The sequence below is a fragment of the Propithecus coquereli genome, unplaced genomic scaffold, assembly GCF_000956105.1.
Source record: "Propithecus coquereli isolate 6110/MARCELLA unplaced genomic scaffold, Pcoq_1.0 Scaffold66, whole genome shotgun sequence".
Classification (NCBI taxonomy): Eukaryota; Metazoa; Chordata; class Mammalia; order Primates; family Indriidae; genus Propithecus; species Propithecus coquereli.
In genome coordinates, this window is record NW_012152618.1 from 9,976,401 (window position 1) to 9,992,396 (window position 15,996).

At 51.2% G+C, this 15,996-nt stretch overlaps 1 protein-coding gene across 1 annotated transcript; it reads right to left on the minus strand.

The window, feature by feature from the left end:
* Positions 1-680: 680 nt before the first annotated feature.
* Positions 681-15,168, minus strand: QPRT (quinolinate phosphoribosyltransferase). Its single transcript, XM_012660364.1, has 4 exons — positions 15,099-15,168; positions 1,873-2,408; positions 1,186-1,317; positions 681-1,116 (listed from the first exon to the last, which is right to left on the minus strand). The coding sequence occupies exons 1-4, from the start codon at positions 15,109-15,111 to the stop codon at positions 910-912; spliced, it is 888 nt and encodes a 295-aa protein (XP_012515818.1). The 5' UTR covers positions 15,112-15,168; the 3' UTR covers positions 681-909.
* Positions 15,169-15,996: the final 828 nt, after the last annotated feature.

Here is a 15,996-nt window from a genome sequence, read left to right on the forward strand (position 1 = left end):
TCTTTCTATTTTTAGTAGAGACAGGGTCTCGCTCTTGCTCAGGCTGGTCTTGAACTCCTGACCTTGAGTGATCCACCTGCCTCGGCCTCCCAGAGTGCTAGGATTACAGGTGTGAGCCACTGTGCCCGGCCACGTTTGGCCTATTTCAACATAAATTTCTACATAGATTTTTATCACATACAGATGCTCCTTGACTTACAATGGGGCTAGGTCTGATAAGCCCCTCATAAAGTGAAAGTATCTTAAGTGGAAAATGCATTTAATACGCCTAACCTGCCAAACATCATAGCTTAGCCTAGCCTAACTTAAATGTGCTCAGAGCGTTATCTTAAAATAAAGTGTTGACTATCTCATATCATTTACCAAATACTGTACTGAAGTGAAAAACAGAATGGATCTATGGGTACTCAAAGTGCGATTTCTGCTGAATGTGTATGCTTTTGCACCACTGTAAAGCCAAAAAATCGTAAGTTGAACCATCCTAAGTCAAGGACCCTCTGTGTGTACGAGATACATGCACAGGCCACAGTGGCTTCATGGGGACACCAGCCTGGCTCACAGTGATTGTGAGACGCCGTTGATTAAGGGGCACCCTGACTTCTGTACATGTGAAAAAAATGTGCATCTTAGAATAAATGAACTACAATAATTTTTAGCATTTACTGATCACTTACTGCATGTTAGTTACCACTCCAAAAACCCTATGAGGTTAATCATTTATTAGTCCCATTTTGCAGATTAGGAAACTGAGGTGAGCAGAGGTGAAGTCAGCCCTGCCAGGTCACACGAACAGTAGGTGGAAGAGCTGGAGTTGAGCCCAGGGTAACACCAAGTGTGCCCTGCTGGCCAGTGACCTCGAGGGTGCCAGCAAGCCACGTTAACCCACTGCCAGTGTCATCCTCTTCAGCCTTAGGACCGGGGAGCATGGGGCACTTCAGCAAACAGCTTGAGGGAGAAATCAACGGCCGGGGCAGCCTGGGTCAGCATCCCCAAAGAGATGACATCAATGTGGGGCCCACAGAACTGAGGGAGGTTGCCCAGCGTGACGCCTCCACTGGCTTCCACAGCTACGCCTGGGAACCGGGCCTTCAGCGCAGCAGCCGTGGCATGCAGCTCCTGCAGGACACAAGCTGGGGCAGTGAGAGCCCCCTGCATGCCCCTCCCCGGAAGCAGAGCCCGCCTCACCTCCGGCCTGAAGTTGTCCAGCAGGATGAGGTCGGCTCCTGCCTCGGCCGCCTGCAGCGCATCTTGCAGGCTGCTGCACTCCACCTCCACCTTCAGCACGAAGTCGGCCGCCTGCCGGGCGCCCCGCACCGCCTGCCGGGCAGCGGGAGGGTGGCGGTGAGGACCAGATGGCACCTGGCCCTGAGGAGCAGGGAGCTGGGACCAGCATTGAAAAGGCCCCAGATGGTCACCAAGCTTGGGATTGGTGAGGAAACCAGATATTGGGATGTTTTATATTAAGTCATACCACGTGAAATTACCACACTTGTGGGTGTAAAAACAGCCACATATTAGCAATATTTGGCATTTGGACCTGAGTTCAATTTGACTCAGAATATAAAAACCAGAAGAGTTCTCCCAGAACACTGCACAGATGGGGAAACAGGTGCAGAGGGTTGGAGTGATCAACACCAGCTTCCCAGCGGTTTGTCCTTTGCGCCTTGAACATCATCCAAGGCCACAGAAGAACAAAGAGAAAGAGCAAGTCCAGCCCCATGCTGCAGACAGGGCAGCGGAGGGAGGAGCCTCGCACTCCTGACTCCAGGCCATCGCTCTGCACCAGGCCAGGCCGCGGGGATCTGGCGCGGAAGGGTGTGAGGAGGGGAGGGCTGGACCAGGGCCAAGGCAGGGGCTCAGTAGGACAAACACCTTCTCCACACCACCGGCTGCCATGATGTGGTTGTCCTTCACCATCACCAGCCCTCCTAGGTCATAGCGGTGCGCAGCGGCCCCACCCACGAGGAGCCCGTACTTCTCCACCAGCCGGAAGCCTGGCGTGGTCTTCCTCGTGCCAGCCACGTGCCCGGTCCAGCCGGTCCCCCTGGCGGCCTCTACAGCAGCTGTAGCAGCGCTGGCCACACCACTGCAGCGGGCCAGCGTGTTAAGGGCCACCCGTTCCCCCAGCAGCAGGGAGTGGGCAGGGCCCCGGACCTCAGCCACTTTGGCCACCGGCACCAGCTTTGATCCCTCTGGGAGGAACCAGGAGACCTGACAGTTGAGTTGGGCAAAGATGGCATCGAAGAAAGGCCGCCCTGCCAGTACCCCAGGGGATTTGGCCCACAGCGCAGCCTGCGAGGGGGCTGCCCCCGCGACCCAGGCTGCATAGTTGAGGCCTGGGCAGTCCTCCCGGAGCCAGCTGTCCGCCAGGGCTGCCAATGTGGTTGGGGGCAGCAGGAGTGCCAGGCCTGGGAGGGAAAAAGAGAACAACTGTTGCATTTGGCTGCCCCTTGAAGTCAGGGCTGATGGTCAAAATATGTAATAATCAGTTAAACTGGGCACTAGCCCATTGGGGTGAAGATTTGGGGGTCCCAGGAGAGGGACTGAAGCAGGGGGTGGACCCCATGAGCCCAAAAAGTTTGGTCTTTTGCTTTTTTGTTTTGTTTTGAGACAGTCTCGCTCTGTTGCCTGGGCTAGAGTGCAATGGCAGTGTCATAGCTCACCGCAACCTCTAACTCCTGGGCTCAAGTGATCCTCCTGCCTCAGCCTCCAGAGTAGCTGAGACTACAGGTGCGCACCACCACACCTGGCTAATTTTTCTGTTTTTGCGTAAAGATGAGGTCTCACTCTTGCCCAGGCTGGTCTCGAACTACTGGCCTCAAAGGATCCTCCCGCCTCAGCCTCCCAAAGTGCTAGGATTACAGGCATGAGCCACCGTGCCCGACCATAAACATTAAATAATTTTTAGTATAAACATGTCCAAGGTGATATTTAGTTCATATTCATACTTAAAAATCATCTGTTGTTTATCTGAAATTCAAATTTAACTGGGTGTTTTGTATTTTGTCTGGCAAACCTAGTACTTGGTCAACAGCTATGTTAACCAGAAGAGAAGTATTTCGATATTTTAACAGCGCATGCAGCACCCTGCACACACAGTCTCAAGGGCGCCCTGCAGCCGCTCCAGCCTGCCTTGCCTGCAAGGACCAGCGACGTACCCGCCGGAGCAGCCCTGGCAGAATGTGAGCTTGTGTGTCTTTTTCATCCACGTCTTCTCTACGGCGCCAAGTATTTTAAAGCCAAAGTTCAGCTTTTTAAACTTGGAGTCTGAGGACCACAGAGGAAAGGCAAATCGGCACACAGCGCACTGGCAGCACTGTGGTCATTCATGGACGTCTGTCCCGTCTGCCTTCGCGCTCTACCGCCAGCTCCAGCTCCCGCCCACGCCTGAAGCTTCAGCAAACTGTCACCTCTCTAGAGATGAAGGCTGCACAAGGAGAAAAGAACACGTGAAACTGGGTTGGAGCCCCTGTTCTGCGAGACATGGAGAGTCCTTTGCCTGTAAAATAAGGGTCATGGACATGGTGGTCTCCAAGGTCGTCAGGCCCAGAGTGCAGCGGCCAACCGCCCTTCATGACCGCTGAACGGGTGACCGCGCAGGACCAGACCCCATGCGACGTCGCCACCTGTCGGCCCGGAGAAGAGCTGCCGCCTCATGGACACCTGCTCGCCGTGGACTTGGCTTCCCCCTTGAGGGCAAGGGTGTTGGGTTCGGTACACACCCGCACACACAGACACACACACACATACACGCACACTCTTCTGCACACACACACACAAACACAAATACACACACACACAAACACACACACACTCTCTTCTGGTCTCAGAAATCAATCTCTCATCTGACCCTCCTTCCCTAAAGCCAAGCACCCAACCTGCACCCTCCCGCTCAACTGCTCTACTTCTTCTGAGCCGCAGTCCACAGTGACAGCACCGGGCCCTCCTTCCCCACACGCTGTCCCATGTCTGCCCCACAGGGCTCCGTTTCTCCATGGAGAGCCAGCCCCGCCCAGGCTGGGTGCCGGGAGACCAGACATAGCACCTGTCGCTGTTGCTCTGCCCAGCTAGGGAAAAGGCCCGTGACCACACAGCAGCGATGCAGACCCCACCCCACATGACCTGACCCCGTGCAAACTAGGTGCAGTGCTTTCTTCTGAAATCGAATTCAAATCCTTCGACTGTTAAGTATCAGATGAACTAACTATGATGCACCCATGCAATGGAATTCCACTCAGCATTAAAAAAGGAACCAATTCCACATACACACAATAGGGACGTGTATCAAATGTATTATTCTAAGTAAAAGGAACCAGATTCAAAAGGCTACAGTCTATATGATTCCATTCATATAGCACCCGACCGGTGGTTGCCTGGGGTGGACCCCAGGAGGGGTTGACCACCGGGGCAGCACAAGGGACTTTCAGGATGTGTTGAACTGCTCTGTATCTTGTCTGGGGTGGCAGCTGAGCAACTGATGGCTTTGTCACCACTCATAGAACTGCATACAAAAAAGGATGAATTTTACTGCCTGTAACTATACTTCATTAAATTTGCTTTTAAAATAAAACAATAAAAAAGTAAATTTGAGTGGCTCACTCCAAGATTCTCTCCCTGTGGAAACCTTACTCAGGCTCCCCTGAACTCTTTTTTAACTAGGTTTGGGCTTCTGTGTTTGCCTCTGCATTGTCCAATTTTAGCAAGAATCCTGCTAAGTCAGTTCAGCCAGAATCCCCCATCCTCTGTATCTAATCACCCTCGATATCTGATCGGGCCCCTCATCCTCCGCCTTCCCCCAGGTGACATCTGATCACCCTGGTCTGCCTTCAGCAAGACTCCTGCTAGGTTCGTTTAGCCAGAATCCCCCTTGCCCCTGACCTTTCCTCTTAGTAATTTCTCACCCACTGTCCCCCGCCCTGCTCCTTGGCTATAATCCTCACTTGTCCTTGTTGTATTCGGGATTGAGTCCAGTTCTAACCTACTGCCACAGTCCCAAATAATATGTTTTCACTGCTGTAACTGCTGTCCAACTCTGGTTTGCTTTGATAACTCTCCTGCTGAAAACCCGATTTTCATGGCATTTAGCTCCAGCTCTCTTAACTTCTTTCCATCTTTCATCAATTCTTTTGACAAATTCTCATCTTCATTTCCCTTCTTTTTTCAAGCCTACAGCACCCATTATTCCCAGGCAATCTCCCGAGCAAGTACTAACCAGGCCCAGCCCTACTTAGCTTCCAAGACCAGACAAGCCCAGGCGTGTTCAGGGTGGTATGGCCAGAGATGACAAATCCCTATTAGCACCTGCTTTGTGCCAGGTGCTAATTGCTGGGACATGCTGCTGACAGCCTGGGCAGCTCTTTCCCCTCTCAGGCCTTAGCCTACGCGGTTCCAGTGTTGTGCCTCTGCCTGGAAGCATCTTCTCTTACCCTCTTGCCCTTATCCCCAAACTTTTCCTCTTTGGGGTCTTCTCTTAAACATCCTCAGCAGGGTCCCCCACAGATCCTCCCCACAAATTAGGCCCTAGGCTCTCTCAGCTCCCCACTATCATACTCTATAGATGTTTCTTCTCTAAGGGCAAAGACTGTATCTGTCCATTGAGTTTTTTGCTCAATCCCAAGTGCCTAGCACACTGAATCATGCAAATTTTCTGCTTTTATAGGTCAAAAACAGTCAAATCTTGGCAATTTTATATTGTTTAGTTTAATAGTATATGCTTAATGATACTTATCCCATCAGAGAAGCCACGTAGCAGAGTGAATCAGAGCCCAAACTCTGGGGCCACACACCTGGGTTCCAATATTGGCCCTGCCACTTTCTGCTAAGTGCTGGTGGGCCAGAGACTCAACCTCTCAGGGGCCTTAGGTTCCTCCCCTGTAACAGGGTAATATTAATAACAATGACCTCCTAGAATTGTTATGAAAATAAAAGAGTTTGTATTTTGCAAAATCCTTGGGAACATTGTCTGGCACAGGGTGGGCGTGTTTGCTAAAGAAATGACTGAAGCATTTCCCAAGCGTGGTGGGTGCATGTTAGAAGAAATGACTAAGTGTCCCAGAGGGAGGATGAGTGTTGCTTGCCAGGCAGAAGTGTGAGGTGGGGGCAGGACACTCGGGCTGACGAAGCAGGCGTGCAGGGCTCAAAAGCACACTATGGGTGTGTGGGGGTGGGTGTGCGGGTGGGTGTGCGTAGGATTTGCAGGACAGAGGGAGGGAGGGGAGGTTAAAGGGGGAAAGTACTAAATAACTTAGCTGAGAGATTTGGCCAGATCCCAGGGGCCATCGTAGAATTTTCAGGGAGGGTATGATATGATTATGGTTTGTTCCAGAAGGGTCACTGCAGCCACCAACTGGCAAAAGGAGGCCAAGGCAATTGGCCAGACAAAAAGGGATGAAGGGCCAGGCGTGGTGGCTGACACCTATAATCCCAGCACTTTGGGGCTGAGGCAGGAGGGTCACTTGAGAATCCTCAGCACCCTCCTCAACAGGAGTTTGGGACCAGCCAGAGCAAGAGCAAGACCTCGTCTCTACACAAAATTTAAAAATTAGCCGGGCATAGGGAGGGGGGAGGGGGGAGGAGGGGACAGGTATATGCAGACACGAAGAGTGCAATGTGCACCATCCGAGGGATGGACACACTTGAAACTCGGACTTGGGGGGGGAAGAGGGGCAAGGGCAACATACGTAACCTAAACATCTGTACCTCCATAATATGCTGAAATTAAAAAAAAAAAAAAAAAAATTAGCCGGGCATAGTGGCTTGTGCCTGTGGTCCCAACTACTTAAGAAGTCTGAGGTGGGAGATCGCTTGAGCCCAGGAGTTCGAGGCAGCAGTGAGCTATGATCACTCCACTGCACTCCAGCCTGGGCAACCGAGTGAGATCTCGTCTCTAAAAAAATACATAAAAATTAAAAAATAAAAGGGATGAAGACTTGAACCTCACAGTTCGATAGGGCAAACGTGAGAGCTGTTTCTGAGGGAGAATCTACCAAGATTAGCAGCCGATGAGCTGTGGAAGTCTCAGTCTCTGTCCTGGGTAGCTGAGAGCTGGCAGAAGGATGTTGTTCTAAGAGAGGAGCAGTTTGGGCCAAGGAGGGGACAACAGGAGGTGACTGCTCCGAGTGCTGTGATGTGCCAGCTGCAGGCACTGCCATCCTTCTATGTGCTCTCATCTTGAACTCACCATAAGGGATTCTTCCTACTTCACAGGTACAGAAACTGAACGTCAAAGAGTTCCCCAAATTGTGCCCTGGCGACACAGCTTAGCAGCAGCAGAGTTGGAGGAAAAGAATGAGTTTGGTGTTGCAGAGATTAAGGTTGAGACTCCAGCAGGAGATGCAGGTGGCGCCGTCCAGGGGGTGGGTAGGAGGACGGTTCTGGAGATCAGGAGAGAAGCTGGGAAGCATCAGCAATGAAAGGACAGACAAAGATGTGGTCATCACAAAGAGAAGCAGCACCAGCAGTGGGTGTCTGGGAAGGAGAAGAGGGTTTCAGGAAGTAGGGTGTGAGCAGAAGCAAGTAGAAGGAAGATTGAAATGGACTTAGCAACTCGGAGGCCTTTGCCGAAGCAGTTTCCATGCCATGTGGTGGGTACAGAAGCCATGTTGTCGTGGGCAAGGAGTGCATGGGAGGTGGGGAAGTGGAGGCAGTGGTTGCAAACCACTCCTTTCAGGAGAACTTGACAAAGCAGGGCCTTCAATGTGGGCTGCACGTTAGAACCAACTGGAAGCTTCTCAAACTCTCGGATGCTCAGGCCTATTCCAGACTAATTGAATCAAAATCTCTGGGAGGTGGTTCCCGGGCATCCAGGTTTGGGAACAGCCACCCCCACCCTGCCCCATGACTAAGATGAACATGAGGGTAAGAACCAGCGCTCACTAAGACCACATATGGTGCCTCCACTGACGTGACATGTCCAGAAAAGGCAACTCGATAGAGACAGACAGCAAATTGCCTGGGGCAGGGAATTAACTAAAAATGGCAGGAGATCTTATTGGGGTGATGGAAATGTTCTATGGTGACAGCGGCACAACTCAGTAAATTTACTAAGAATCATTGAACACTTAAACAAACAGGAACCAGCGTTCTGATGAAAGGCATGAACCATTTTGCAACCCTTAGTGAACCGATGGATCCAGGCATTGAGCATCCAAGGCCAACATCAAGAAGAAAGACAAGCCGGGTGCAGAGGCTCACACCTGTAGTGTCAGCTACTCAGGAGGCTGAGGCAGGAGGATTGCTGGAGCCCAGGAGTTCAAGACTAGCCTGGGCAACAACATAGCAAGACTCGTCTCCTTTAAAAAAAAAAAAAAAAAAAAAGGCCGGGTGCAGTGGCTCACGCCTGTAATCCTAGCACTCTGGGAGGCCGAGGCGGGCGGATTGTTTGAGCTCAGGAGTTCGAGACCAGCCTGAGCAAGAGCGAGACCCCGTCTCTACTAAAAATAGAAAGAAATTAATCGGACAAATAAAAATATATACAAAAAATTAGCCGGGCATGGTGGCGCATGCCTGTAGTCCCAGCTACTCAGGAGGCTGAGACAGGAGGATCGCTTGAGCCCAGGAGTTTGAGGTTGCTGTGAGCTAGGCTGACGCCACGGCACTCACTCTAGCCCAGGCAAAAGAGTGAGACTCTGTCTCAAAATAAAAAAAAAAAAGAAGAAAAGAAGAGAAGGAGGAAAACATACCACCACCTGTGACGCTCTCTCACCAAAACAGCTGAACCTGAGTCAGATCAGACTTCCAGAAGCAGCCCCTAATTTATAAGAAAGCCAGAGGACAGAGGCACATGTTAAACTATACCATGGGGATACAACACACAAGATTCAGACCCTAGAAAACTCTGCCAGAAAATAGACTAATTTCTTCAACAAATAAATTGCAAGGAAAACAAAAGATTAAAAGAATCTTAAAACACATACTAACCAGTCACAATGTGTGGATCTTCTTTGGGTCCTAATTTGAACAAACAAACTGAAAGCAAACTGGAGCATTTACGAGACAATTGAAAATTTGGACACTGGATATTTGGTATCAAGAAAATTTTTAAAAATTTAATTGTGACAATGGTACTGTAGTTGTAGTAAAAAGAAAAGGTCTTATCTTTTAGAAAAAAACATGCTGAGATGTTCATGTATGAAAGGATTCAGGGGCTGGTTTGCTTTGAAACACTAGAAGGTAGGAAGCAGAAGCATGGTGGAGCCAGCTTCCCAAACCCTGGTGGTGCTGGGGCTGGGTGAGGGCTACACAGGGTCATGATGCTTCTCTGTCTACTTTTGTGTGTGTTTGAAATTCTCTATAATAAAAAAGTGAGAAAACATAAATAAGTAAAGGAGAGAGTGAGTCCCTACTTGAATAGGATCAAGGAGAGTTTTTTTAGGGTAGTGTATATGAAAAAAACAACAGTGTTTCTTTTTTATACTCTCACTCAACACAGAACACTTCTGTGACCAAACTGTGCGGTTTTTCCCACATCAACCAACTCTCCGACACTAGCTGGGTGTCCTGCAATTCAGCTCCGATCGTGCACTAACCAGAGTTAGGGCAGGCCCTACAGATTAAGGTTTCAGTCCGACAAGACTGCCCCTGCTTCAGACGCCAATGTCAAGTAGTATGCTCCCAGGTGACACACAACTTCTGTGTAACTTGGCTACAAACCACAGGTTCTCACAACCCTCTCCTTGGGTTTGATCATTTGCTACCGCAGCCCAGAGAACCCAGGAAAACAATTTTCTTACTAACGGCAATTTATTACAAAGAATATTTTAAAGGACACAGGTGAGCAGCCAGCCAGAAGAGATGCACAGGACAGGTGCAGGGGAAGGGTGGGGACTTCCATGCCCTCTTTGGGCACACCGTCCTCCTCACAGCACTTCCTCATGTTCCACAACCTGGAAGCTCTCCAAACGTCATAACTCAGGGATTTTTATAGAGGCTTCATCACACAGGCACCATTGATTATTAACTCAATCTCCAGCCTTTCTCCCCTTCCCAGAGGATAGGGGATACAGCTGAAGGTTCCAAGCTTCTATTTAATAATCATGGCTTGGTCTTTCTGGTGTCCAGCCCCTACACAGGGCCCCACCAAGAGTTGCCTCATTAGAACAAAAGACACTCCAATTGCTCGGGAAATTCCAAGGGATTAGGAGCTCTGTGTCAGGCACCAGGGATGAGGACCAAGATATATATTTCTTATTATAAGTCACAATGTCATAGAGTAGGGCAGTGGTTCTCAACTTCGACTGCACAATGGAATCATCTGGGGAGCTTTGCAAAATGCTGATCCCCTGGCCCCCAGGCCCTACCCCTAGAGATGCTGGTATAATCGGTCTGGAATGTGGCAACATAATTTTAATTTGTAGAAGAGTCGAGAGATTCCGAGCCACAGGAAGAGAATAATCACTACCATACATTGGTGCTTCCACATGCCAGGCACTTTCCACATATTGTCACAAATCCTACCTGCAGTCCCTCAAGGTAGGTATCATCGTATTTACAGATGGAGAACCCAGGCTCAGAAATGTAAGCGGAGATTACCTACAGAGCAGAGCTAGGAAATGCTAAAGCCGCACAATGATAGACTCAGCCTTCCCTCTCTGCAGCCAGCTACTTTTACAACCTCACAGCTGCTTCCACTCGCACGGGTCACCCTCTTGCCCCCTTCTTCAAAATCAGTTGTTCTGATCACCAGATGTAGAGGTGGAATGTTGCACGTTCCATGTTCCATTCGTGAAAAATAAATAAATACATCTGGTTTTCTTTAAGCTCCAACTCTCTCATACATTTCCAACAAAAGGGATTCCTGTGGGTAGCTTTGAAAATGCAGGGCTCTCCTACTTCGAAGCTGTTACTGAAAGGCACTCCAGAGACAGGAATGCCGCTCTGGCAGCTGCAAGAGGAAAGCCGCCCGGAGGGCTCATCCAAGGAGCTGCTGCACCCGCAGAGGAGACAGCAGCACCCACCCTGTCTTGTGTCCTATCCTTGTGGTTGTATGTGCAAAAGTTCTTCCAAGATGCCTGGACTTCAGAGATTATAGTTTTATCCTGTGGGGTGTAACCCTGATCCCTCAAGATGATACCTTTCTAATTGATTGTCCAGAGTTAATAAAGCTCTAATAAAATTGGCATCTCTGTTTCTGAGAGTATCCAAATATCTTGGGATAATTTCTGTACTTATTCTCTCTTTACAAATAATGTAAAGGGATACACACAACGAATGACCCTGGCAGAACAGATGAAGATGGCTCCCCTCGGGCACTTCTAGATTGTTGGCTGATTTGTACTGTGTTTCTGCATTACCCCTAACTTACATGCCAGGTGACCTCAGGCGAGTCGCTAACCTCTTTGAGTGTCAGTTTCACAAGGAAATCCCAGGGCTGCTGGGAGGACAGAATGAGGCGATTCACATAAACCACTGGGCCAATACCCGGCCAGGTGTCTGCATTCAGGCGTCCGGCTCTGGCAAGGCTGGTCTTCCATTTGTTTATTTTGTTGATTCATTCGGCAAACACCAGATGGAGACAGAGGCTGGTCAGCACCATGGCTTCTGGCTAAATGTTCTCTTCCTTCCCCCTTCACTCCCCAGAGAAGAGAAAAGAGCTCCAAATAGGGCCAAATGGGATCGATCGGCCATTACACAGCGGGAGAAGGATCCACAGAATTTCAGAGTGGGGAGAGATGACCTGTTGTTAAGCTGGGAAAGATTGTCTCAGAGAATGGGCTGGATTTGACAGAGGGGAGGAAAGCTCGCCAGGCAGAGAATGGGGGAGCAGAGGCCAGGCAGCAGAGGCACAGGGGCACATGGAGCTGGTGGTGCCTGGTCGTAGGCGTGGGGAAAGAAGGCCAAATCGTACAGCAGGGCCAGATAGCAGGCTGTGGATGAGAGGAGGAATCAGGGTTCTGCTCACTGGCCAAGCGGAAGTCACTAAAAAATTTTGATCAGAAGTCACCTGCATCCTTCAAGAACCCTAAAAGATGCAAGTTGGAAGGCTGTTGTAAGGGCCTGGGCAAGAAGAGCCAAGCAGGGCAAGCTGTAATAGGAGGGCTTCCCTCCGAGGAACATAGGAGAAGTCCACACCACTGGATTCCTCACCCAGAGACACGCAGACCGGCTCTGCCACCCCACACTGGCCCCAGGTGGACCACTCTGCCTGTTAAACAGCAGATGTGGACACGAGTGAAGGCAGCGGATGCCTCCAAACAGGCTGCTGCCGCTGGGGGAGGAGATGGTGGGCACAGAAAGGAAAGAGGGTCGGGTGATGCCTCAGGGGTACGTCCGGAGGACACATGGCCACTGTGGATTTAGGGGTATGAGGGAGAGTGAGCAGTCAAAGGTGACGCTGAGGTTTCCAGTCTGAGTAGGCGGATGGTGAGGCAGGAACAGAAACGGAGATGTCAGAAGGAAAAAGGGGTGGCAGGGGAGGACTTTGAGCTTGACATGCCAGGGTGGAGATGGACAGTCAGGGGTTTTCAAAATGGAACTGGGACCAGCGCGGCGGCTCACACCTGTGATCCTAGCACTCTGGGAGGCTGGGGCGGGAGGATCACTTGAGGTCAGGAGTTCGAGACCAGCCTCAGCAAGAATGAGACTCCCATCTCTACTAAAAATAGAAAAATTAGGCAGGGCGCGGTGGCTCACACCTGTAATCCTAGCAGGTGGGAGGATCACTCAAGGTCAGGAGTTCAAGACCCAGCCTGAGCAAGAGCGAGACCCCATTTCTACTAAAATAGAAAGACATTATCTGGACAACTAAAAATATACATAGAAAAAATTATTCGGGCATGGTGGCTCATGCCCGTAGTCCCAGCTACTCAGGAGGCTGAGGCAGAAGGATTGCTTGAGCCCAGGAGTTTGAGGTTGCTGTGAGCTAGACTGATGCCATGGCACTCTAGCCCAGGCAACAGAGCCAGACTCTGTCCCCCTAAAAAAAGAGAAAAATTAGCAGGGTGTGGTGACACACACCAGTAACCCCAGCTACTCGAGAGGCTGAGGCAGGAGGATTGCTTGAGCCCAGGAGTTTGAGGTTGCGGTGAGCTACAATGACGCCACTGCACTCTAGCCAGGGTGACAGAGCGAGACTCTGTCTCAAAAAAAAAAACAACAAAAAACGGAACTGGAACCTGGGGAGGTGCCGGAGATACAGACATGAGAAACCAATAACATCACCAGCAAAACTGTCACCATATGGGTTCTGTGTGCCAGGCCCTTGAGATAATAATGCATATTATCTCACCGAATCCTCACCACTGTTCACATTTTATCAGTGAGGAAACAGGCACAGGGAAGCTAAGCATCGTGTCCGAAGCCACACAGCTAGCAGGTGGCAGGGAGGGAACGGATTCTGAGGTCATTTCTGAACTACCCGATGGGCCGGGCGCGGTGGCTCACACCTATAATCCCAGCACTTTGGGAGGCTGAGGCAGGAGCATCCCTTGAGCCCAGGAATTTTAGACCAGACTGGGTGATAGAGGGAGACTTAGTCTCTACAAAAACAAACAAAAACTACCGGGTGGGGAAGCCACAGAACTGGGTGTGTCATTGGTGAACGTCCTCGACATTTTGAGGTTTTCGTTTACTCTTCTAAGAATCTGGATCTGGGCCGGGCGCGGTGGCTCACGCCTGTAATCCTAGCACTCTGGGAGGCGGAGGCGGGCGGCTTGTTTGAGTTCGAAACCAGCCTGAGCAAGAGCGAGACCCCGTCTCTACTAAAAATAGAAAGAAATTAATTGGAAAACTAAAAATATATAGAAAAAACTAGCCGGGCATGGTGGTGCATGCCTGTAGTCCCAGCTACTTGGGAGGCTGAGGCAGAAGGATTGCTTGAGCCCAGGAGTTTGAGGTTGCTGTGAGCTAGGATGACGCCACGGCACTCTAGCCCGGGCAACACAGTGAGACTTTGTCTCAAAAAAAAAAAAAAAAAAAGAGAATCTGGATCTGATGAAAATTACAGGTCTCCTTCCCAGAAAAGTGTATAACTATGTTCCCACAGAGACACACAATTTCACATACAAATTTGGGGTTCATGAACTCCCCCAAAGCCCATCCACGATCCCTCTTGTAAAGAAACCCAGTCCTAAAGGAATCAGATCAAGATACTTTAACATCTGCTAAGGAATCTAATTCTCACTACAGCTCTGTGAGAACAGCACCATCATCTCCATCCTCCAGATGTGGACGCCGAGGCCCCTACAGGTTAAGTAACTTGCCGAGGTTCCCACAGCTGGCGAATAGTGGCCGGGATTCAAGTCCCAGGTGGGGTTATTTCAAAAAAGAAAGACACAACTGGGATTGAAAGGTACCCTGTGTGCCTCCCTGCAGGGGACCCCCAAGAGCTGGCTCCACAGCCAACAAGGGGTTGGGTGTGTGGGGCCAGCAGGCACTCCAAACAGAGGGAGGGGGTCAGAGGCAGGGGAGAGTCCCCAGGGAGAAACCCAAGGAGGGAAGGCGACAAGGCAGGGAGCTTAAGGAAGGGCTTCCTGTGCCCCAAGCACAGGCACCCCATGCCTCCTGTCGTCAGTCCTCCCCAAAACCTTGTGAGCAGGGAACTATTATTGTCATTTTACCAATGCAAGGAAATGAGGCTCTGAGAAGTCAGGGGCCTGCCCAAGGTCACATGGCCTGTCCCTGGTGGAGCCTTTTGACTCCAGAGCCCGCCTCCTCTGGCTCTGCACGCAGCCTCCAGGGACTCCCAGGACTCAGGCCCCTCCCCCACCCAGCCACAGATGGCCTGGGACTTTGCCTCTGTCCCTTCTGAGTGGCCAGTGAGGACCGAAGTCCAGGGCTGCCCCCCGCTGTCCAGCCTCCCCCCTCTCCCACCCCTACCTTCAGGGGACTCCGCCTCCCCTAGGCTGCTCCTGCCCTGTCCGGGCCTCAAGCCCCTTTCTTCCCCAGAGCTCGCTGGGGACCCAACATAAAAGGAGAAAGAAGATGAGAAGAGGCCTGTGGGGGTTCAGGGAGATTGGCGGCTCACAGGGTGGTGAGAGAGTGGACAGGGAGACCAGAGGGGGGATAATCTCCCCAAGGGCTGAGGCAGGTCGGAATGGGGAGAGAGCCAAGGCAATGGGGGAGATGGGGGTGCAGGGACACTGGGGAGAGTGCCCCTTTACCTTCAGCGTCCATGGCAACTTGGAGTTGTCAGGGCTTGTGTGTCCACTGCTCAGGTCCAGCGCTCTGAGAAGCCAGGCCGCGGGCGGGGGTGGGGCTGCGGGGGAAGGGGAGGGGCCGGGCAGCAGCCAGACCAGTCCTGCCCCCTTTTCCGGCCTCCCTCCTTCCTCTTCCAGCACCCTCGGGCTGTGCACACCTCAGTGTGCTCTCTGCTGGGAAGCCCCCGAAGTCCTGTCTTCCCTGGCGCTGGGAAGCCCCGAAGTCCTGTATTCTCTGGCACCAGCCAGGGAAGGGAGCTGGAGGCCCTGCTCTCTCCCCACCCCTAGCCCTCCTGGCCCTGCCCAGGGTGTGAGGCTGGGGATGGAAGAATGTGCTCCCTTGTGAGGGCTGGAACGCCTTTTGTGTGGTGTACTGGGACAGTCACAGGCCTTGGAGCTGGGTTCAAATCCTAATTCCATGCTTTTTGATCTCAAATACCTTTTTACCTTTCTCTGTGCCTCAATTTCCTTAGCTACAAAATGGAATAACACCTACCTCATGGGCTCAACTGAGAATCAGCTGAGAAAACTCTGCAAGTGACACAGAGTCAACTAATTAATACCCACTTCCTTTCCCTTCCCCTTCCCGAGGAACATTAAGGGCACAGGTAACTCAGAGCTCGGTTTCAGAACAGGAAATCTAGGAAACTGCCAATAACCAGTACGGGGACTTCAGGCAAGTTCCTGTCCAAGAACCTCAAGGGCCTTCATTTCTTCATCGGAAATCTCTTGCTAAAGTCGCTCACAGGGACCACTGTCCGGTACGATGAGCCAGGCGCCCAGGGCGCAGAAGTCAAGAAGGCGTCACCCTAGGCTCACTCTCACCCTCGCACCTTGCTTCCCTCATTCCAGTCCTCTGCCT

What these genes read in the sequence shown, in the direction of transcription:
- QPRT (XM_012660364.1), bottom strand. An exon ending in CAGCCGGTGGTGTGGAGAAG is followed by an intron (nt 1,318 to 1,872) that starts GTGTTTGTCCTA and finishes GCTGCCCGGCAG; the next exon opens with GCGGTGCGGGGCGCCCGGCA. An exon ending in TGGACAACTTCAGGCCGGAG is followed by an intron (nt 1,117 to 1,185) that starts GTGAGGCGGGCT and finishes TGTGTCCTGCAG; the next exon opens with GAGCTGCATGCCACGGCTGC.